This window comes from Mytilus californianus, unplaced genomic scaffold (assembly GCF_021869535.1).
Source record: "Mytilus californianus isolate M0D057914Y unplaced genomic scaffold, xbMytCali1.0.p SCAF_8, whole genome shotgun sequence".
Taxonomy (NCBI): Eukaryota; Metazoa; Mollusca; class Bivalvia; order Mytilida; family Mytilidae; genus Mytilus; species Mytilus californianus.
The window spans coordinates 82,286,013-82,311,262 of NW_026262734.1; the positions used below are offsets into that span (position 1 = coordinate 82,286,013).

At 32.1% G+C, this 25,250-nt stretch overlaps 1 protein-coding gene across 1 annotated transcript; it reads left to right on the forward strand.

Moving 5' to 3' along the window:
• The first annotated feature begins 18,517 nt into the window (after positions 1-18,517).
• On the forward strand, positions 18,518-21,192 carry LOC127710914 (E3 ubiquitin-protein ligase TRIM71-like). The gene is made up of 2 exons (XM_052216876.1): positions 18,518-18,550; positions 19,449-21,192. The coding sequence occupies exon 2, from the start codon at positions 19,453-19,455 to the stop codon at positions 21,115-21,117; it is 1,665 nt and encodes a 554-aa protein (XP_052072836.1). The 5' UTR covers positions 18,518-18,550; positions 19,449-19,452; the 3' UTR covers positions 21,118-21,192.
• The last annotated feature ends 4,058 nt before the right edge of the window (positions 21,193-25,250 follow it).

Below are 25,250 nucleotides of genomic sequence, written 5' to 3' on the forward strand. Positions count from 1 at the left end.
AGATTTTAATATCATATTAATCTGATAACCTTTAAGAAAAAGTTCATTCAAAGGATCAATGAGTTAACATAAGTTTACGGGCTCTATAAACAATATCAAGTGCTGTAAAAAGTAGGATGTGATATCCCGTTTTTCATAAGAATTTTAAAAGTACAGGAACAGCCAAGTTTCAAAACCAAATTTTTGTATCTATGAAAAATTTAGTAAAAGTTTTTATTAATTTATGATAAAATTTATTTAGATTATAGATATGCAGTATCTTAATAACTACATACATGTACTAAGGAATTGTATGTATTGACAAAACACTATTTGCATGACAAGTTAAATACAATTTATTTCTAGAAAATATCGTAAATCACATCACTTCAAAACACTTTCTAAAGATATCTATCACAACTTGTTTCATCTTGAAAAAGAACTTAGCTATGTATATATATTTTGTTTACAATAAACAAAATTTGAATCGAATCGTCCAGTAACGAATCTGACTGGTAATAGGATAATAAGGTCAATTTATTCCCTAATGCTCAATGTTTTTAATGTTGGACGACCATGAATAACATTGATACAGTTGATATGTATTTACTGATCTTGTGTACGAAAATTATGATTGAAAAAAAAGTTTCAAGATTAGAAATCCATGGGTTAGTGACGAAGTTTTGGTGATGAAATATCAATTTGAATTGCTCCCCTTATTTTTTTTATATCTTTACATCAGACTTTTTAACTGTGTAAACTGTCACAAAAAATCCATGAAATATCTTTCCCTGATTTTCAATATTAACTTAGGCCAATGGTTTTACTTTATGAATTGTTCTACATTTTGTCATCTTGAGACCTTTCATAGCTTACTTTACAGTAGGGTTTTGCTTAAGTTGCATACATATAAATAATTTGGTCTCTAGTTGATAGCTGTCTCATTGGCAAGTATACCACATTTCTTTTCATATAAGTATTTAAAGTTACTGTCTTACAAACAAAACTTGTAAAAAATTTAGTCACATGTTGAGTTTTCAAGGAATAGACAGACAACCTACTCACCAAAGACTTGGACATACACAGGAGATACATTTTGTGAACTATATGTTGAACTGTATTGTAATGCAGTCTCCTTTTTTCTAGACAATAGTGAAGAATGTAAAAGTAGATATGTGTTCACATTAAGTGCCAATCTAAAGAATCCGGCAATTTAGACATATTAGAAGAACTTCAAAACATAGCTAAAATAGCCTGCCCACCTAACCATCCCATTTTGAAGTTACCCTCATCGTGAGTTAGAAATAGTAGGTCTTTCGTTTCTGCATGTCTGGTAATTCGAGAAATCTCTAGATAACTTTTGGTTCGAATTATAGCAAATTATAGAGTTAGCTCCCCTTAATTGATAATTTCTAGTGCATTTCAACCAAATTATACCATGAAATACAAGAAAAGGAAAGCAACGGAATGTTAGAAGTGTGTACCATTATACATTTAGAACCTAAATTAATGTAAACTTGATTGGGTTTTTGTTTGTTATATTTTCACCACTGCCTGATTCTTTTAATAGGCAGATTGACACTTAAAAGTATATACCGGTTAAATTATGTTTTAAAGTTTGAACAGAAATTGAAATGTTTAATTGTCCAAAACTGACTGTGTAAAATGCTGAATTTTGAGTCTCAACTAATGATACATATAAATATAAATAAGAAGATGTGGTATGAGTGCCAATGAGACAACTCTCCATCCAAGTCACAATGTGTAAAAAGTAAACAATTATAGGTCAAAGTACGGCCTTCAACATGGAGCCTTAGCTCACACCGAACACCAAGCTATAAAGGGCCCCAAAATGACTAGTGTAAAACAATTCAAACAGGAAAACCAACGGTCTAATCTATATAAAAAACGAGAAACGAGAAACATCTATGAACCACACTAACAAAGGACAACCACTGAACAATAAAGCATGGATTAAAATGCTTGAAATAGAAGATGCACTAAAACACTTACACCCACCCAAACACATATATAAGGTTAACATCTTTAATATTTATTAAATAAAATCAAAAATAGTTTTATTAAAGGAGAGAGAAATAAATATAGTTTAATTTAAAGGAATAATGAGGTTTGCCTAAATTTTCATAATCATTGAAATTAATTTTGTCTAATCAGTTATGTCATACCTCTTAATTGAAGTATAAATTTAAACTCAAGATTTGAGGTTATGCTTCCAGACAGTACCGATAGCTTGTGGTGATAAAGGTGATCTGTTGTATTTAATAGGATTCCTAATTTTCCATTTAGAACTTATATAACATGTACAATAATTTAGTTGATAAAAAATGTCATATTTGTATGCATTTTAAATTTTAGCCAAAATCATCAAAGCATTTATTGTCTTATACTGATGTTGAAAATGGTAAGAAGAATCCAAAAAGGTCTTCAGAGGACACTACTGATAATGATTTAGAAGTACTTATACACCAGAAACCAGATATTTACAGCAAAATTCCACAAACTGTTCTTGCACAGCATGGAGGGGAACTTTTAATTCATCACCCTTACTATAGAAAGGAATTGAATTTAACAAAACATGAGTTACATTATATGAATTATCTGCCTGGAATGATAGTCATAGGGGCAGAGGTAATTACAGGCTCTCTTTATTTTACATCATTCAGTATGGTATGTTGAAGAGTTTTCCTACCAAAGGTCAGTGGTTCTCTCTGGGCACTCCGGCTTCCTCCACCAAGCTTAAGAAAACTGATCGCCACGAAATAGCATAATAGTGCTTAAAGTGGCAGTAAACACCAATCAATCAATAATAGACCTTATTGCTATTTGGGGAATCAATGAATTTGCGACACTTGAACTGTTGACGTCATACAACAATCACTCTTCTTTTGTGGCATCAGGAATTTTCTATTGCGACATCTTAAATTAACTGGAAACCTTTGTTATGTGAAGTAATGGCTAACATATAGCGATAGTTAAAGGTGTGTTGTGTGAGCTGCATGATGAAAGGAAATTTTCTACAATTGAACAGTTACCTGATAAAAAAATTAAACAATGTCATGTTAAAATTCATTGGAGCAGAAAAAATAAAAATGATATTTGCTTGTAGTTAGAACATGTAAAATATCTTCAAAGCCTTGCAATTGCTTTCTCAAGATACCTATTCAACTTTCCAGAAATGTAAATTTATTTTACTTTATTATCATTTTTTTTATGCATGTTCCTGAATTCTGGTACAACCAACAAGCAACTAAAGTGTAAAATGAAGTTCATTTTACAACATAATGTATGTTTGTCTGGCTGTTTGTTCATCCAACAAATATTTCTGTCACACTTTTCTCGAGTACTACAGAAAAGAAAGACTTTATAGTTGATCAGCAGCTTGCTTTGAATGTTTCAATTATACATTGAATCAACTTAAACTTTTTAGTCACACTTTTCTCAAGTACATCTGAACAGAATGACTCTGTCATGTTTATATATGTGGTCAGCAGTGATGAGTTGTACCATGTGAGCACTTTCCCGGATCTGATGTTGAATAAACTTAAAAATTTTCATTTCACTTTTTGTCCCCCAGCGTAATGCATTGCGGGGGAAATGGAAATACTGGGCGTCAGTCCGTCCGTCTGTGTGTCCGTCTGGTCTTGTTAGCGCTCTCACAGGTACAATTCTTGCCAGAATTTTATAACACTTATACTATAGGTTAATATCAACAATATCTCGAACAAGTTCTATAATGGTGGCCGATCGACTTTTATTAAAAGAGTTATGACCCTTGGAAATATTAAAGTTATGGAAAATGGCCTCAATAGTGCTCTCGGGTGTACAATTCTTGCCAGATTTTTATAAAACTTATACTAAAGGTTAATATCAATATCTCGGACAAGTTTTATAATGGTGGACGAATTATGGCCCTTGGAAATATTAGATTTATGGAAAATGGCCTCATTAGAGCTCTCATGGGTACAATTTTTGCCAGAATTTTATAAAACTTATACTATATAGGTTAATATCAGCAATATCTCGGACAAGTTCTATAATGGTGGACAATCGACTTTTTTTAAAAGAGTTATGACCCTTGGAAATATTAAATTTATGGAACATGGCCTTGTTAGCGCTCTCATGGGTACAATTTTTTATAAAACTTATAGAATACTATAAGTAATGCCCTTGAAGGTCTGTTTGAAATATTAGGATACAATAAAAAAAAAAATTTTGTCCCCCGCACACACTTTTAATTTATAAATTGTTTTAAAGAACAACATAAAAATTGTTTTTTTTTTTAGTTATTGGCCCTGGATAGATAAAATATGTGGAACGCGGGGGACATTGGAACTCTGTTCTTTTATTTTAAGTAAGATGAGATATAATGTGTGTGCCCCTTTGCATCTGTTTGATACAGACTTCCTATTTTCTGATACTTTGAATTACCAATGGGGGTATGGTTAGCACAACAACACATGCATTCTTGTTGTGCAAGTTTTCATGCGATGAAAACGGCAAGTTTCTCTTGCAAATAGATTTGAAAAATGGTTGAGCAAGAGATGCAAACTACCTCATTCATTTTCAGCATTTGTACCAAAGTTCATCTGTCATGGTTTTTTTTGTCAAATTTCAGGTGGTGTTTACTCTGCTGAAAATAGATGACTTTCATGTTGCAGATTTAAAGAAAAATGGTTTCTCTGAAAAAAGGAAAGCAACTATTTATTACTCTGAACCAAAGGACCTTTTAAAGAAAAAAGATCGGGATCTCTTACTTGAATCATTTGCCAAATTATGTAATGTATAACCCCATGAGGTAATATGTTTGTAACGAGTAGGTCATGGTTGTTATTGATATGGAGGACTGAAGAAGAGGAGAACCACTACAGAGTGAAAATAAAAGGGTCCAAAGGAGTTGTATGCATACATGTGTGGAGGGAATTTAAAAAAAAATGTTATTGTAATATATATATATATATATGCATAATCGCAATAAAGCATGGATTTCAACAATGGCAGTTAAATACCAAAAAACTTAATTCCAGTTGGAAAAATAAAATAGATATTGTTGACATCTGATGCTGTCACTCAATGGAGTACACAGATTCAAAGTGCAATTCTTGAAGAGCTATCATCTTGTGCTTTTACAGACCTGTCTGTTCTTAATTTCTTCCAACATTAAAACAAACAAAAACTTGAAATTTCTATGTTTCTTTCTCCTCTGCCAATTTGATTGACTTACCTGTCAGTAAGATACAATGCATCATTATTCATATTACACAAATCAAGGGTAATGGAAAAAAAATCCTTAATTAAGGATGTAGTTAGGTGAAATTAAAAAAAAACTAGAATTTAAAATTGATATTATAAGTCAGAAGAGCCTTAGTAAAGGAACAAAATAAGCTAAAAATATTGATAGGTAATGGAACTCCTTTTTGCGATATTTGATTTTTGAAAAATTGCAGGAAAAGGCTGACTCAAACTTTTACCTTATATTTAGCATTGGCATTATTTGGTTCTCAAATCAGAAGAAAAAAATCTAGAATCTGCTTAAATTTTGGTAATGTCCTTTTTATGAGCTATTGAAGTCTTCTATTAAAAGAAAAGTTGGTGATATGGGGCAAAATATTTTAGTCTGTATAGTAGGAAAAAACCCAAGGAGTCCAAACATCTGACAAAAATTCATAAACCTCACCTGAGTACATCCTTAACACCATACTTCTTTCTGTTAAATAAAAAGAATACAAATGTATTTCAAATTTTGTTTTAAAAATTTAAAATTTGGGTTTTGAGAGAGTTCTTGATCAAGAAAATCACTTTGAACATCCAAATTTTATATAAGTGTTATTTTCATGTAAGAAAGCATATGATCTTAAAGTAAGCCCAAATGGTGAAAATTATGGATAATACAGTGTTTGTGTTATGCTTAGTCATATTAGTATTTTATATACACATTATGATTGAAGAATTTTATTTAAATCAATAGATAGTAATAAGATCTCTATCTAAATATACATGTTTATAGATATACTAAAAAGTAGAGTAACCTCATTAAAAATAATTATAACAATACTGTCAATTTTTAGTAGCTCGAACTGGGATCATTCTCACAAAATGGGTTTCTTAATTTCCCATTTCTACAATTAAAGGGTAAACGAAATAAATTCAGAAATTATTGCATTCATTTATTATTGCGATTTTTACCAATTGACAAAAATGCTAGATAAGTTATTGCAATTTCAGGAGAAGCCATATACAGATAAATGTATCAGATATCAGATATCAGAATGTGCATTCATTCATATTGTTGCAATACCTACCAAGTCGCATAATATGCATTAATAAAAACCTCTTAATAATTTCTGAATTTACAGTATTAGTGATGGTTATTATTTTTATGGCCCCGCCGTAGCAGAGGGGGCATTAAGTTTTACCCTTGTCCGTCCGTACGTCTCAAAATTGGTTTCCGTGTCTCTAACTTTAGTTTGCCTCAACCAAATGTTAGCAAACTTATACACAATGCTTATTACCACAAAACACAGATCAAGTTTGAATTTGGGTGGCGTCACTTTTACCTTTCTAGAGTTATGACCCTTTACAAATGGAAAAATTGCTGAATTTTTCATTTCTGTTCTCTAACTTTAGTTTGCCTCAACCAAATGTTATGAAACTTACACACAATACTTATTACCACAAAACACAGATCAAGTTTGAATTTGGGTAGTGTTACTTTTACCTTTCTAGAGGTATGCCCCTTTACAAATGGAAAAATTGCTTAATTTTTATCGTTTCCGTTCTCTAACTTGAGTTTGCCTCAACCAAATGTTATGAAACTTATACACAATGCTTATTACCACAAAACTCAGATCAAGTACGAACTTGGGTAGCGTCACTTTTACCGTTCTTGAGTAATGTCCCTTTATAATGTTATATGCAAAGGGGGGCATCATCTGTGTCCCATGGACACATTCCCCGTTTATTTATATACTTTTGTGATTAATGTAAAGGAGGTACTACAGACTTGCTCAGGTTTTATTTTTTTCAATTAAAATATATGTATACCTATAATTGTTTTGGTGATAATTTATGCAGACTATTATTTAGGTTATATCATAATGATGTCACAAATGTGGTACCAATTTGGTCAATTTTAAAAATATTTGCACAGTTTTTGCTACAAAAATAATTAAGCCAATGCCTGCACCATAATAAGTAAGTTAACTTTGTAAAGGACATAATTATACCAAATTTTTTTTTCTGGTGCAAATTTCATTGTATATAAAAATAATTAAAGAATAAATAAAAATTGATTAGTTCCTGCCATTTTTAAGCTAAGTGGAAACATTTTGGCATTTGGAAAAAAATGTGATGTTTCCAATAAACTATTATGAGATGTATAATTCAATTATAAATTAGGCTTAATTATCAATGTCTTTTTTATGTGAAGCAATACAATTGAGACCTTAAAGAATGTATGTATTAATTATATTTGGCAACAAAATAAAGATTTTAAATCAAGATTTTTGTTTGAATCCATGTTTTTGTAAAACACACCGCTGACCCAGGTTAGAGGGAGGGTTGAACGCTCATAAACATGTTTAACCTCTCCACAGTCTCCATATGTCTGTCCCAATCAGGAACCTGTAATGCAATTTTCGTTGATTTCTGTCTCTCATATTTGTTTTTCTTTACAGCTGAATAATTCATTCAAAATTCACATATTCATTTTCACGCTAGAGAATGGCATACAATAAATGTCTTAATATTTAAATGAGTATTTCAAAATGTCTGATACGTCCATTTTATTTGTTTGTTAATGTGACTATGTTTTCCCTGTTTTGACCAAGTCTTGTTTACATCTGTTATACTGCATATAAAAATAGAAAGAAATTCATCAGTTGTTACCATTCCATAACCTTTTTTGATCATCGTTTGTCAAATTGGAAAAGAACATTTCCGCTATGAAACAAACTTAAGGCTCTAACATTCCAAGTCCTTGACTTAGTGAGTATATACAATTACATTTTTATGAAGTATTGATGAGATAAACACTTTATAAATTTGGTGAAGCCAAAGCACTCTAATTTTATTGATTTACCTTCATCAGAAATGTTCAAACCTAAACATTAAAAAACCAGAGGTTTGTAAATTCACTGCAACAGTAGAAGATAAATGACTAAAAATGGACCAAAACAGAATACAATATAATATTATTAGTGTCTCCTATAGCTGAATTGAGCATCATACATCATTATACTGTGTTGGCAGAGGAAAATCAACACAAATATAACTTTCTATGCGGTATCGGGTTTGCTCACTGTTGAAGGCCATATGACCTATAGTTGTTAACTGCTATGTCATTTGTTCTCTGATGGAGAGTTGTCTCATTGGCAATCATATCGCATCTTCTTATTCTTATACAAAAGTAACTTATTTTAACTGTATCATGTATGTATTCTCTCACCTGAAATTCCTTCTGCAAGACACCTAATATCCCAACATAAGTTTGATACATTAAACGTTGCCTTATTCACTCATAGCCTTTTCAACACTTTCATTATAGGAATCAGTGTCAAACACACTGACATTTGATCTGATACACCTTATTACATTGCCTCAGATGTGAAAAAAAATGGTTTTTGCCTTAAAAGTTTAAGCCGTTTCTTAGGTGTTAAAAATTCTCAATTCCTCTTTTGCAAATTTTATTTTGAAATTCATGTAAGCAGAGATATATGTCTCTTGTGTAATGGAACAGCCATTTCACTTCTTGGTTTTTTTGTCATTTCTTAACGTTGTTTTTGAATCAAATAACTTAGTTTTCGTCCAATAAAGTGCAAAAGATTTTTTTTAAGAAATTAAGCATAACATTTAATGGCTAATACTCTCAATTAGAAAATGTAACAAGAACCTTTGTTGACAAAGCCGACAGTATACATAGACCATAACGTTTCTCAATTGCTGTCTTGTGCACAAAGTAAGCATCCATCATGTTACACAAAAATGGGAATCTTTCTGTACCTTTACCATTCTGGAGATTTTACATTTACTTTTGTCTCCAAATACCTCACAATCGCATTAAAATCACGAAACACAAACTAATTTCAACACCTAAGTATAATGTAATAGGCTAAACCTGTGGGGTTGACTTTTCTTTTCTACGAACCAAAGGTGTAATATTTACCGGTATTACACAGTAGATATGTGCACAACTAATCTTAAATGGTGTAATGAGTACAAACACTATATATATAGAGAGAGTACCTGTTCCACATATAAACAATATAGTTGCTATATAGGAGGTTTACATATGGATTATATTAGATTTGATTAAGTGATAGCAACACAAAATAAGAATAATCTTAAATTCTGACCTTGTCAGGCTACCATACAACCTATCTTATCAAAACGTCATATGATTATAATATCTGACAAGACCACCGTATCTTGTAAGATCTATAAAACAATAATGTCAAGCTGTGAGTATATAAAAATCTGATTTTCATATTATTAGTTTTAGCAGAGACATATATACACATATGTCTCTGGTTTTAGTATTAATACCAATATTTACGAGAACGTTCCCTTACAGGATTCAGTGTCAATTGACAAAAAAAGCAGAAACCTTAAAATCATATAAAAAGAAGGAATTCGTTCGTGTATTCTAAAATGTCTATTCACGAAGGTCGATAAATACAGAAGGATGAATAAGTTGTAAAATAAGGTCTGAATGAGATCTCCAAAATAGAGAATAATGGCGAAAAAAGAAAAATGGTCAAAAGTAATTAACAGAGAAAAATAGGTCACGAAAATAAAGAACAGAGAATAAAAGGCGCTAAAATGTTGAAATAGAACACAATCGGCCAAAAAATTAAAAACTCGAGAAACATGGCATACAATTAAACAATGCAGAATTAAAAAACAGTTATTTCGGAAAAATGTCCAGGGGAAAAGAGACGGAAGACACCAAAAACACCTACTTGTCCATTTTTAATCCTTAGCAGATGAAATTACTATTTATAATCAGTTTTTGTTCAACATCGGCTTTTTTTTTTCTAGTTTCATGATGGCATCTAATTCGTACTGTGAATCTTGTTCTGGAGAGGGAAAATCAATAGCGGCAATACGATTCTGTTCAGATTGCGAAGAAGCTCTTTGTAAAGAGTGCGTAGAATATCACCAAAAATGTTAAGCCACCAAGTCGCACCACTTAATGGACTTGACTGCAATATTGAGGTCGAAAATATCGACTTTGAAGAAATTCTCCGAGGTTCACGAAGCTCTATCTCTAGATTTTTACTGCACGCAATATGACACAGAATGTTGTAGATTATGCATCCCCTCTAAACACCAGTCCTGCAAATATGTCCTACCAATGGAGGTCGCTTCCGAACACATAAAAAACTCTTCTTTATTCAAAGACACATTTAGTGAATGGCAAAACATTGGTAAAACTTTAGATCATTTAAGAAAGGATCGAAACGATAATGTTGAAGAATTGGAAAATCAGAATCAGCAATATGTGAAGAGGTCAACAATTTGAAAAACCATTTAATTAAACAAATCAACACGTTGGCAGAAAAAGTCAAAACAGATCTCACAAATTGCACAAAGAAATTCCTATATCAATTAAGAAAAGAAATTGCTGAAATTTCAGAATTATATGATAGTGTACAGGAGAGGGAGCAGGAATTAGAATTTCTAAATGATCATGGATCAAATAACCAGCTGTTCCTTATGCTAAGAGAAAAAGGAAAAGGAGTTCAGGATGTTGTCAGACTTGTGCAAGAAATAACCTTGTCCTACAAACATTTTAAATTTGAAAAAAGAACCGGTATTGACATTAAGTCAATGGGATCGATAATCGAGGTTGAGGAACCATGTGTCGTTCAGTATAGTTCGGTTAAACTTCAACAAACTCAAGTTCCGCCAGAAAGTGTTGAATCTATACCTAGCTTGAATAGGAAATAACAAACCAGTTAAATCTTAGCGATAAATTGGAATTAGCAGACATAGCTGTTACTGCAGACAATACATTATTCTTATGTAACCATCGATATAGTGTGCGTAAAATATATGTTTATAAATGTAATTTACACGGCTTAACATACATCACTACATTAAGTCTCCCAAGTGAACCATATGACATTTCTATACTTAAGGGAACAGACAAAGCAGTTGTTACATTACCATACCAGTCTTATGTTCAATTTATTAACACACAAAAATTGACACTTTTTCTTGATAAAACCATCAAAGTAGGTTTAGGTTGTTTTTGTATCAATATCACTGGTGATTGTATTGTGGTCGGTAAATCGGAAGAAATCACAATATTAAATCAAAACGGGGAAACAAGATTTTGCTTAGAGATTCATTACTACTGAATCATGTTAGATCACTGCACAACGATCATAACGATGGCAGCATAATTTATAGAAAACCAGGACTTATTAATCGTATTGAATTAGATGGATCCGTTTTATATCAGTTTGGAGAAGCTGGCTTAGCTGTTGGTGGAAAGGTTGTGTGTACGTGAGTTCACAAAATAAAAATGAGATACAACGTTTACTACTTAATTGGAAGATTCCGTGATGTGGTGTTGACAGAAAAAGACGGTATTAAAAATCCATTCGCTATTCGCTATTGCGTTTAATGACAGTTTTACAAAATTTTATGTTTCAAATACCGAGGGCTTGGTGCAAATATACAATTGTAAATACATTTTAGTTTCATACCAATAGTCAGTTAAGCATTACAGCCAGCAACCCTGCAGTGAAAGTATTGGTCTTAGCTTATCTTGCTTCTCCGAAAACAGCATTAATTGACTTAACGTAATGTAGTGTCAAATTCTTGATACTGTATTTATAAACTATTATATATATTAGGGATGTTAACTCGGCGAACAATTGCTAATCGTGTACTCGTTGGATTTATCGAGCGATACTCGAGTACTCGATCTGAATATATCTACAACACGGAAACACAAAAATACGTATTTTATATTCTGTGGTTTGTTGTTCAAAGGACGAAAAAACATCTACATAAGTTTCTGGTACAAGGAATTACACACCATGATTAATAGCTCATAACTTACAAGTACCAATTAAGTAAACAAATTACAATTAAAAACCAATTGTTCAGAGAACAATTGAAGGTCTTTCCACCCGATACAATATATTTTGATGTTAAAAATAATAAAACTCGATAAGAAATGTAATTTTCAGTGCCAAATGATAGCTTATTGTACGTTGAATTTATAAATACATGGTTTCTACACATTTTTGTTTGAAATAAGGGAGATAAGTTGTTATTTCCGGTTTGAAACATGTCAAATTCGGTCTCATCTGATAGTTTACTTGACACTGATTCCAAAAATATATGGTTCTATGTACTTTTACATTAAATGAGTACAAAAAATGGCTATTTCCGGGTTACAAAAGGTCATTTCCAGTTGATTTCTTCAAGGTCATATGACTTGCAAGTTAATGCACAAAGTCCCATAAGTTTATTATGTATAAATCAAAAGTTAAAGCAAAGGTCAAAATCTAGAACGTCAAATCAAACTTTGACATTGACCCCAATTTCAAGGTCATGAAACAAGGGTCTCAAATCAAAAAACTCTAGGCCTCTACTATATATTGTTAATGAGTTATATTACCATACTACTAATATTAGATATAAAAGGGGCGTAAACTCCCATTAAATGTCTACATACCCTTTCAACTAAAATTTATGTGTTACGACATGTCGCAACTAACAATTCTGTAAAAATATTTTGTCAATATCTTTCAAGATTTCTGAAAATTAGTGATAACAAGCCAAAATCAAAATTTTGAACATGACCTTGACCTCATGTTCATGTTTATGGACCAAGGACCTAAAATCAAAAGACCCTAGGCCTCTATCACTTATGGTTTTCCAGTTACAAATACATTTCACTTATATCAAATACATAAGGGGAAATAACTCTCATATGGAATCTCTATACGGCTTCGGTCAAAATTAAACGAAGCATCATGAAGATATAACGAGCAATTTGGTAAAATAAATTTGAAGGTTTCTTATACGGTTGCGAAGCCTTAGAAATAACAAGAAAAACAGTGTTTGGGGAGATATCTCTTATATGGGAAAGCATTTGGTTAAGCGGTGTCAGTTTCAAAACCGTATACACTGTTTGATATCATATTCCAAATATCTAAGCGACATCTTGCGAAACAAAAAAACAGCGAAGGAAAAAAATTAGGCGGAAGAAAAAAAAATAAAAACCAATTGTTCAGAGAACAATTGAAGGTCTTTCCACCCGAAACGATATATTTTGATGTGAAAAATATTAAAACTCGGTTAGAAATGTAATTTTCAGCGCCAACTGATAGCTTATTATATGCTGAATTTAAAAACATATGGTTTCTATACTTTTTTGTTTGAAATAAGGGAGATAATTTGTTACTTCCGGTTTGAAAAAGGTCACTTCCAGTATCATTTGATAGTTTACTTGACACTGATTCCAAAAATATATGGTTCTATGTACTTTTACATTAAATATTCACAAGAAATAGGTACTTCCGGTTTACAAAAGGTCATTTCCGGTTGATTGTTTCAAGGTCATATGGCTTGCAACTTAAAGCACAAGTACCATAGCTTTATCAGGCATACATTAAAAGTTAAAGCAAAGGTCAAAATCTAGAACGTCAAATCAAACTTTGACCTTGACCCCAATTTCAAGGTCATGAAACAAGGGCCTCAAATCAAAACACTCTAGGTCTCTAATATATATTGTTAATGAGTTATATTACCATACAGCTAATATTAGATATAAAAGGGGCGAAAACTCCTATTAAATGTCTACGTACCCTTTCAACTAAAATTTACGTGTTACGACATGTTGCAACTAACATACACAATTCTGTAAAAATATTTTGTCGATATCTTATACAATCTCTGAAAATTAGTGATAACAAGCCAAAATCAAAATTTAGAATATGACCTTGACCTTTAACCTTGACCTTATTTTCTTTTTTTTTGGACCGAGTACCTCAAATCAAAAGACCTCAGGTCTCTATAAGTTATGGTTTTTCAGTTACAAATGCACATCACTTATATCAAATGCATAAGGGGAAATAACTCTCATATGGAGTCCCGGATAGCTTCGGTCAAAATTAATCAAATCATCCTGAGGATATAAAGAGCAATTTGGTAAAATCTTACATCGAAAAGTTTTTGGTTACGCGGTGTCAGTTTCAAAAGCGTATTAACTGTTCGATATCATATACCATATGTCTAAGCGACATCTTGCGAAACAAAAAAACAGCGAAGGCAAAAAAATTAGGCGGAAGAAAAAAAATAATAAATATAAATCAATTGCTTTAAAAAGCAATTGTAAACGGTCTTTCCCCCTTCTGAAACATGATTGATTGATATATGTGTTTGTTTGTTTGTTTGTTTGTTTTTTTTTGTTTGTTTTGTTTGTTTTTTTTTGTTTTTTTTTGTTTTTTTTTTTGTTTGTTTGTAAAGGGTCCATATTAGTGTGTTGGTTGAGTTTCTATATTAAGTTTGGAAAGTTTTTATTCTATTTCAGGGTCCGCGCGCGTCTTTGTCTCGCGCCAGGTTGTGGCGTCACGTGACGAGGCTTTATATTAGCGAAAACTTATTTTTATTTCTTTTTAGGTGGGGACGTTAAACAGACAACATGTATAGCGACGGAATTTACACAATGTATTTCTTTTGTCATTGTAGGTAATTGACATTTTGATCACAGTTTACAAGCAGTGCATGCTTTGGATTTAATTGATCCTGTGTAACTTTAAAACACGTTTATCGATTATTTTCAGATAGTGTACATTTTTTTAGCAGCAGTTTGTAACACAGATTTGTATTTCAATCTAGGAGCAGACATTTTATTGTAGGATTTCACAGAGATTTACGGAACTAGCAAGCGATTTTTACGGCATTGCAATTTCTTTTCTCTAGGAAAATTCTTGAGAGATATCTGCACCACATTGTTTTATGAAGATGCAATACATGTATACCCTGCTGACTGCAAATTTTGGGGTCAATTGGACATATAGTTTCAGAGAACATCTGATAACAAGCATGTGGATTTTTTTTTCTGAACAGATGTAAGAACAATATTAAAAACCAATTGTTCAGAGAACAATTGAAGGTCTTTCCACAAGTAAGGATCTATTTTGATATGAAAATATTAAAATTTTGTATTATATGTCAATTTCCGCGTCAAATGACAGCTTATTGTACGCTGATTCCAAAAATATATGGTTTCTATACAAAAAGATATAAATAAGGGAGATAATTTTTTACTTCCGGCTTAAAAGATGTTACTTCCGGTATTGTTTGATAGTTTACTTGGCACTGATTCCAAAAATATATGGTTCTAAATACTTTTACATTAATTTAGTACAAATAGCGACTTCCGGTTTGCAAAAGTCACTTCCGGTTGACTTTTTCAATGTCACATTGCTTGCAAGCTAATGCAAAAAGTCCCTTGGCTTTATCATGTATACATATGAGGTAAAAGCAAAGGTCAAAATCTAGAACGTTAAATTTACCTATGACCTTGAGCTCAATTTCAAGGTCATAAACCAAGGACCTCAAATCAAAAGAATCTAGGCCTTTACTTTATATTGTTAATGAGTTATATTACCATACGACTAATATTAGATATAAAAGGGGGGAAAACTCTCATCAAATGTGTACGTACGCTTTCAATTAAAATTTATGTGTTACGACATGTCGCAACTAATAATTGTGTGATAATATTTTGTCGATATCTTACATGATTTCTAAAAATAAGAGATAACAAGCCAAAATCAAAATTTTGAACATGACCTTGACCTTTGACCTTGACCTCATTTTCATTTTTATGGACCAAGGACCTCAAATCAAAAGACCCTAGGCCTCTATCACTTATGGTTTTCCAGTTACAAATACATTTCACATCTATCAAATACAAAAGGGGAAATAACTCTCATATGGAGTCTTCGTAAAGCTTCGGTCTAAATAAAACCTAACATCCTGAGGATATAACGAGCAATTTGGAAAAATAAATGTATGAAATGATTGTATGTTGAACATGTTTGTCCAGTAGGTTCGTCGGACCTTGACCTCATTTTCTTTGTTCAAAAGTCATGCAGCGTTATATTTTTATGGTTATATCCGTTTCCCAGATACTATATAGGAATACGTTAGCTTTATGTGGTGTATGTACAAGTTTTAATTCATTGAACATTATATTTAAATTGATGGAACGTTATCGCCTCAACACCAGATAATATCAATCAGTTTCTGAAAATCTTTTTCAAATCTCTAGAGGTGTTTGAATGTCTCAAACGCATATTCAGTAATCAACCGTTTTGATATGGCATGACGTCTGCATTAAACACACCTTACCTTTAATTAAGGTACCTTCAAATTTTGTAGAAATGTCTATGATCATAAAACTGGGATTAATTTTATTTGTTTCATTATGGGTTTTTATGTAGGATTTTATATTGGTTGCTTAAATGGCATAAATTTAAAGAAGAATGCACTATTCAATTTCGTTACTCCATAGATTTATAAAGCAAATACTCTGGCCTTTTTTTCACTGTAAACATCTTCCAAGGTCTATAGGGTAACTAACATCGTACATGAACACGGCATTGTTATTAAAGTGTCTGATCCAATGATTAAGTAATGTGATTATCTTAAGAACGCTAATTGTTTGTTTTTTTCATATATTTTGATCAACTTAAATTTAACCGCGTGTGAATGCCATTGACATATGGTGGAGACAACAACCAAACGGAGTCCAAATGAAGCGGTGTAATTAAGGTCACCGTACGGCCTTCTACAATGAACAAACGTAAACCGTATAGTCAGCTATAAAAGGCACTGACATGACAAAAAATGAACAATTCAGATGAAAAACTAGCATACAGACCATAGACACAAATTACCGATCTGAGAACACTAGCAGTTATGGAAGGCTAGTTCAAAACCAAACACAACTAAAAATACATCATGTTCTCCTACACGAAATTATCAATCAGTACAAAATAACGGATTTGGTGTAAATACGTCATAAACAGTACGAGAAAATTATTTCCTTCAGCAATGGCAAATAATCAGCTAGTTCATAAAATTTGTAGAATGTATAACCATAAGTTTTCGAACATTCAAAAATCTTACTACTGTGCTGAATGTATATCTTTGAAGAATAAATGAAAGGATCAATTACTAACATGAATCGTATCTAAATGTACAGTCTTTATTAACCTTCTTACCGTAAAAATCCGATATGACATCCCGTATTCAATAAGTATTTTATATCTACAGCCAAACTTCAAAACCAAATATTGGTATCTACGGAATGATTTAGTAAAATTAAGTAAAAGTTTGAATTAATTCATAGTAACGAAATATCCTAACTTTTTCTTATTTACCAGTCATACATAGCTAACGTTCATTGAAATCTAAAACGTCACTACAAACACCAGTATAGCGAACAAAATGGGAAATATACACATCGTAACAAGGAACCAAAAGAATATCACCGTTCACAAAATCGTCAATGTTGTCGTAAATAACTATTTGATTAAATGTTGCTCTTGAACTTGATAACGTTTTACATTTATTTACACGTCTGGACCAAAATAGAAAATCTAGAACAATATTAAAGTTCTAATATAATATACTACACAATTTAAAATCCAAATCTTACGCCGAAATTCTAGATGTTTCTGTTTAATATTATCTTTGTATAAATAAGGAGATGTGGTACGAATGCCATTAGGACAACTATCCATAGATCAAAAGACAAAAATATGGACATGCAATGCAAGACTGTCTTATTTCTTACTTGAATGGTGAAAACATTTACCTTTTTTGCCTTTACTTATTCGGCGTTTTTGTTCTTTTAGAAATAGCCATTTATTCTTGTTAATGCTGTTAATAAAAAAAAGAAGATGTGGTATGATTGCCTATGAGACAACTCTCCACAAGAGACCACATGACACAGAAATTAACTATAGGTCACCGTACGGCCTTCAACAATGAGCAAAGGCCATACCGCATAGTCAGCTATAAAAGTTAAGTCTTCTTCTATAAATAGACAGACGATATAGTTTCATCAATTTGATTGAAATACAGATCCTGTATCCACGCTTCGCTTATCAAAGCATGCACAAATGATATTTATTTTAATCCGATAGAAAAAAACTCATAAGTATAAATTTGTCTTTTTCTTTTTTAGCCATGGCGTTGTCAGTGTATTTTCGACTTGATAATATGAGTCTGAATGCCCCATTGGTACTTTTCAAAACATTGATAAATGAAAGGACACATACACATACAAAGCTCTAGCTATTAAGCAAATGCGTGTACTGCAATTTAAGTAGATGTGATAGAGTAAACCTGTAACGGCGTCAGATTAAGTTTTCTTTTCTTCGAGCCAAAGAGGAGTTTTTACCTGTAACAGCAAGATCTATTTAATTATGACCCTGTCAGGCTACCGTATACAATTTCTTTAATAGTTCATCATGTGACTTAAAAATTTAACAAATGCCACACTATTTATCAGGTAAGATCTATTTCGTCAATTATATTCAAACTATCTTAATTTGGTGTTTTATAATAAATATCATAAATTTTACCATTGAAGCATTTTCACTTCAGTTAAAATATTGTAATGATATCTATATATATGAAAGAGCGATGACGGCCTTGTCTATTGACAAACAAGCAAAAACGAAAGTACAAATGTTTAAACGATTTAGTAAAAGTCAAGATTAGTGTGAATAAAAATTCAGACTGGTCAAAAGTACATAAACCTCATAAGGAAAGAGCCGGATTTGTTAAAGTCGCCTTACAATCGCGGACAGGGGGGAGTAGTTTGAATGCATAGCATGCAATTATATATTCTGATTTTTTTTGGACAAGTAAATTTTTACAGATGGCTGAATCAGCAATAAAATCAGATATAAAATTATTTCTTAACTTTATAATTATACAGAATTGATTTTTTCAATAAAACATTATTTCTTTTTTAAATATTAAAGTATTTCCTTTTCATTGCCTGTATACTAATTTAAAGGGTAATAATTTTGATAACATTTCAAAGCTTTTTTCGAGATATAAATGAGTAGCTGTAAAAAGGGTTCCACTTTAATGTTTTGTAAACTTGATTTTCATGTTTTATCCGCATATGTACATAGCGTGCTACGGCCTCAAAAATTTAAATGCATATATTGTAAAGTGAAAAAAAAGGCACAACATAACGGAAATACAATGTAAATTTGAGTGAATGCACAAAGACACAAAATCCCAGGCAACAACTGTGTAAAGGCCGCGGTTGAATTGATTTTATTGACTGCAACTTCCAAATGCCATCATATAAATATAGAGAAGATGACATTCATTACTAATCATTCTCATTTTTCTCAATTTTTGTATCATAATTTGCTTGTATTTTTTTTTAGTTTCATGATGGCATCTAATTCATCGCACTGTGAGTCTTGTTCAGAGGAAGGAAAATCAATAGGGGCATCACAATTTTGTTCCGATTGCGACGAACGTCTTTGTAAAGAGTGCGTAGAATACCACAAGAAATGTAAAGCAACCAAGTCGCACCATTTGATGGACTTGGCGTCAATGTTGAGATCAAAAATACCGAATGTAAAGAAATTTTGCGAGGTTCACGAAGGTGTATCTCTAGATTTTTATTGCATGCAACATGACACAGTATGTTGTAGAAAATGTATCCCGTCTAAACATCAGTCCTGCAAAGATGTGCTACCACTTGAGGACGCTTCCCAACACATAAAGAAATCTTCGGTATTTGATGACACATTTAGGGAATGGCAAAACATTGCTAAAACTTTAGATCATTTAAGAAATGATCGAAACGATAATATCAATGAATTGGAAAAATCAGAATCGGCAATATGTGAAGAGGTCAACAATTTGAAAAACCATTTAATTAAACAAATCAATAGTTTGGTCGAAAAACTAAAGATAGATCTCTCAAACTGCAAGAAGAAAAACCTTGATCAATTAAGAAAAGAAAGTTCTGAAATTTCAGAATTACACGATAATGTACAGGAGATGGGACAGGAATTAGAATTTCTAATGGAGCATGGATCAAATAATCAGTTGTACCTCAAGCTACGAGAACAAGGAAAAGGAGTCCAGGATGTTGTCAAACGTGTACAGGAAATGGCCATGTCATACAAAAGGGTATATTTGAAATTTGAGAAAAGAGCCGATATTGACCTTAAGTCCATGGGATCGATTTCAGAGTGTAAGGAAGCATGTGACGTTCTGTATAGTTCAGCCAAACTTCAACAAGCACAAGTTCAGCCAGAAAAAGTTGAACCTATACTTACCTTGAAAAAGGAATCATCAACGATGTTAAATCTTCTTGATAAACTGCGGATATCAGACCTGGCTGTAACTGCAGACAAGACAGTATTCTTATGTAATAATCATCACGGTGTGCGTAAAGTATATGTTTATAAAACTAATGTAAATGACTTAACATTCAATACTACATTACGTTTCCCGAGTGAACCATATGGCATTTCTATACTTACTGGAACAGAAAAAGCGGTTGTTACAATACCATTGATGTCTGTTGTACAATTTATTAACACAAAAAGATTGTCACTTGATGAAACCATCCAAGTAGGAACAGGTTGTTTTGGAATCGGCACAAGTGAAGGTTATATTGCAGTTGGTAGTTCAACAGAAATCAGAATATTTAAACAAAATGGGATAAACATAAAGACCATTGCGCTAAAAGATATATTTAAATCTATATATGTGAGGTCCATAAACTACGATCACAACGATGGAAGTATAATATATAGAAAACCAGGACTGATTAATCGTATTCAATTTGATGGTTCCGTTTTATATAGATATGAAGTGTTAGGGGCAGCAGGCCTAGCAGTTGATACACAAGGGCATGTATACGTGAGTGATCAAAATAAAAGTGAGATACAGCGTTTATTACCAGATGGGCGATTTCGTGATGTGGTGTTGACAACCAATGTTAAAAAACCATTCGCTATAGCGTTCAATGCTAGTTTTACAAACTTTTATGTTACAAATCTCGAAGGCTTGTTGCAGATATATAATTGTAACTAACTTATTTATTCTTTCAAATTGTCAGTTAAGGCATTTTCAGCTTTCAAGCTGTAAAAGTATTGGTCTTAGCTTTCATTGCTTGTCCGATAGGATCAAAAATTGTATTTTATTCATTAAACGTTTTGTAGTATTAAATTTCAAATACTATACATATATATATATATTGGTATGTTATATTTTTTTATTATAAATACCATGATTAAGCCTACTAAGTATGACAATTACACGTCAGTATGCAATGTACAATAATTTGGTTAATATTAAACGTCAGTGGAAATTGTTACTTCGGGTTAATCAAATGTAGCTCTTGAACTTCTTTGCGTTTCACGATTATTTCCACACCTTGATCAAAACAGGAAATATAGAAAAATTCTGATCCTATCATGTGCACTGTAACAGGTCATCGCACGTCCTTCAACAATGACCTAACCCGTATATAGTAAGCTATAAATGACCACGGTTCAAAAAATGGGAAATAATTACAACTATGAGATGGACGGAGCAGAAATTCTGCATTGCAATAGATTGCATTCGGAGCTATAAGCTAGCGAGTTGTTGTAATGTTTATCTGTGCGTGGCACTCACCCTACAAGATGCATGTGATTTATGTTTCCCTTTCCGACCGAAAGTGGCTGTGCAACGATACATCCTGCACAACCAAACAAACGCCTCACTTTAGCACATTTTTTTTTAATTTTTACTGCCAGACGGGAGAAGTACATGCTAAACAGGAACAAGGGCTACAGGTGTAATATACATGCAATTTCGTATTAATAAAAGTATACTGATAATGATAAATTCTTTATTTTAAGAGGGTACCTCAATTTGAACTAGTCTTATTTTCATTGAGGCACTCAAACGAAATACATGTATATAGTTAACATTAATACATCAAAATACAATATAAATCTATGTTAACATATACTTTTTCACTTTTTTGGTCTTTTGGAAAATGTACAAAACCATTTTTTAGGACAACGCATCATGAACGACAAGGGCGAAGGGACAACAGACCGCAGTATACGGAACACAATTCTATCATCAGAAACAACGAATACCCAGGAGACGTCCCGGAAGGAAATAGCCTAACAAACACGGAAAAAATTCACTCTAGTGTTATAAACTTGTCGCATAAAAAATTACAATTAAGGGAAATAAATCTTTTAAAAAGAGGATTAAAATTTACACCAACTCCAAATGAGGATAAAACACAACATGCAGCCGACATTGATGAATTTGGCATAAAGGGAATGCGGTTGTAATCATGGACCGTGAGTATTACCGAGATAAAATTTTAAATATGTTACAAGATGAAATGTTTTATAAGGTGACAGATAAAAAAAATGGACAAACAAACAAGTACAATGATTAAAAAGTTACTAGATAAACATAAGACTGAATTGTATAAAGAAGAGATAGATTACATTTCAAACTCTAAATTTTCAGAAAGCTATTTCTATAGTTTATCTAAAATTCACAAAATTGAGGAAATTTCAAATGCGGTATCAGAACAAAACAGTGAATACATCGAACTTTTAAGACCAAATGATTTAAAATTTCGACCTATTGTGGGTGGACCCAACAGCGTCACACAGAATTTAAGCCATTTTATAGACATTGTGATTAAACCTTTATGTCGTGAAGTTCCTAGTTTTATACGAGACGATTTGGAATTTTTAAATCATCTACCAACAACTGTAAATCCTAATTCAGAACTCATTACTTTTGATATTGTCAGTCTTTACACAAATATCCCACATGACTTAGGAATTACAGCCGTAAAATATTGGTTAGAAAATACAGAAAACGTCATTGAAAACAGATTAACAAAAGAATTTATCCTTGCATCTTTGAAACATATATTAGAAAGAAATATTTTTTACTTTGACGGCACATACTATCATCAGAAAAAAGGAACAGCTATGGGTACTAAAATGGCGCCTTCATACGCCACTTTAGTACTTGGATATTTGGAACAATTATTATACGAAAAAATGGACCATGAATACGGAAATGACTTTGCCATTTACCTACGTCAAAATTGGAAACGATTTCTTGACGATTGTTTTATAATTTGGAATTCGGATATATCTGTCTCAGATTTTCATTCTGATTTAAATTCTTTACACCAACATATTCGTTTCACAATGAACAGAAATGTTAACAAAATGTCGTTTTTGGATATTTTAGTACTTATAACGGAAGACAATGAAATTGTCACAGATATCTTTTCTAAAGACACCGATACACATATGTATTTAAATTTTTACTCAAATCATCCAAAACATGTAAAATTAAATATACCTTTTAATCTAGCGTCAAGAATAATTACCATTACAAGTACAGAACTATTACGCAATAAAAGATTGGAAGAATTAAAAGAGTATTTAAAAAAGCAGCAATATCCGGAACAAGTGATAGATTGCGGAATTCAAAAGGCACTGATAAAAGGACCAATCATTACAGAATCACGGCGATCCGAAACAACCGAAGAATCATCAAACAGTTTAGACAAAATTCTCCCGTTTGTCACAACATATAACCCACGAGATTATGATATATTTAGTTTCATGCGACAAATTGAAAATAATTTACACAAAAGTGAAAAAATGGACAAAGTATTACAAAAAAAGAAGATTATCAACAGTAAAAGACAGTCAAAAAGTCTAAAACAATATTTAACATCTTCAACATTCGACTTTAATGAAACTTTGCCTATTGTTATAAAATGTACCGATAAACGATGTATGACATGTCCAGATTTAATAGAAGAAAGTTCAATTTATTTCAAAATTGTAAGCATTTCACAGTCAAACAAAATATGTCTTGTAAAAGTTCAAACGTCATTTATTCTCTCATATGTTCAAATTGTGAGGAATTTTATATTGGAGAGACAAAAACAGAACTGCGGACTAGAATGACTGTACATAGACAGCAAACCAACCATGAAGATTTAACAATCATCAGGGCTAACGACCATTTTCATCGTTGTTCTAATGGACGATTTAAAATATTTCCGTTGTATATGGTCAATCGTCAAAATGATTTTCTCCGGAAGAAGAAAGAAAAATTATTCATAAACATTCTCAACCCGGGATTAAATGATAAATAATATTTTAATTTTTACGAAACATTTTAAAAGACTTTACTCCAATTTTAAAATGACATTAGTAGTCTCCCTTGTATTTGTTAACGTCATACTATTGTTAACGTCAATCAATTGTTTTATAACATTTATGTATACAAGTCACATTACCTGAAGATCTGTGAAAGCAGTGAAAGCGCTAGTAAAAGTGATGAATTGAAATCGTCATTATCTTATATTAATTTTCTTATATGTTACCAGCATACGGATTCTATTTGACTTTTTTCTATATATATATATATATATATATGTACTAAAGAAAACCCGCGCGAGCGCGGGTTGGAGACTACTTCAAATGAATATGGTGATACACAGCTTGGGTTAGTGTTTCTCAAAGTTTTTTTATGCACTGATGCATTATGTTGATAGTTTTGATTAGTTTATCAGTTCTTCTTCCATTGGAGTTTGAATGTCCAATTAGTAGCTTCTGTCTTGGTGTTACACATGTGCTCCTAGAACGGAGGATAAGTCAGAGAAGAAGAAGACAACCTAGAACACTGATGATTAAAACATTTCTCAGTGGTGCTAGTTTGTAGGTTTTTCTTTTTCGAAAGGTGTGAGTCAAGTTCTGTCTCTGTGTGGTACGGGTGCTCCAAGAACGGAGGAAATAACTACGATAAGACAATTTAGATTTTTGATGGTTCAAAACATTTCTTTAGTGGTGCGAGTTTGTAGTATTTTGTGCGTTCTGTCTCTATGTGACACGGGTGCTCCGAGAAAGGAGGAATTTACTAAGAGAAGAAGAAAACAATCTAATGATTAAACACATTTCTTCGAGTTTGTTAGATTTTTTTTTTTGAGCGAGGGTGGAAGACTTCTTGAAATATGTATGGTGATACACAGCTTGGCTTCGTGTTTCTCAAACTGTTTTCATGCACTGAATCTGATGCATTATTTTGATAGTTTTGATTACCCTATGTAAGTTCTTCTTCCATAGGAGTTTGAATGTCCTATTAGTAGCTTCTCTCTCGGTGTGTCACAGGTGCTC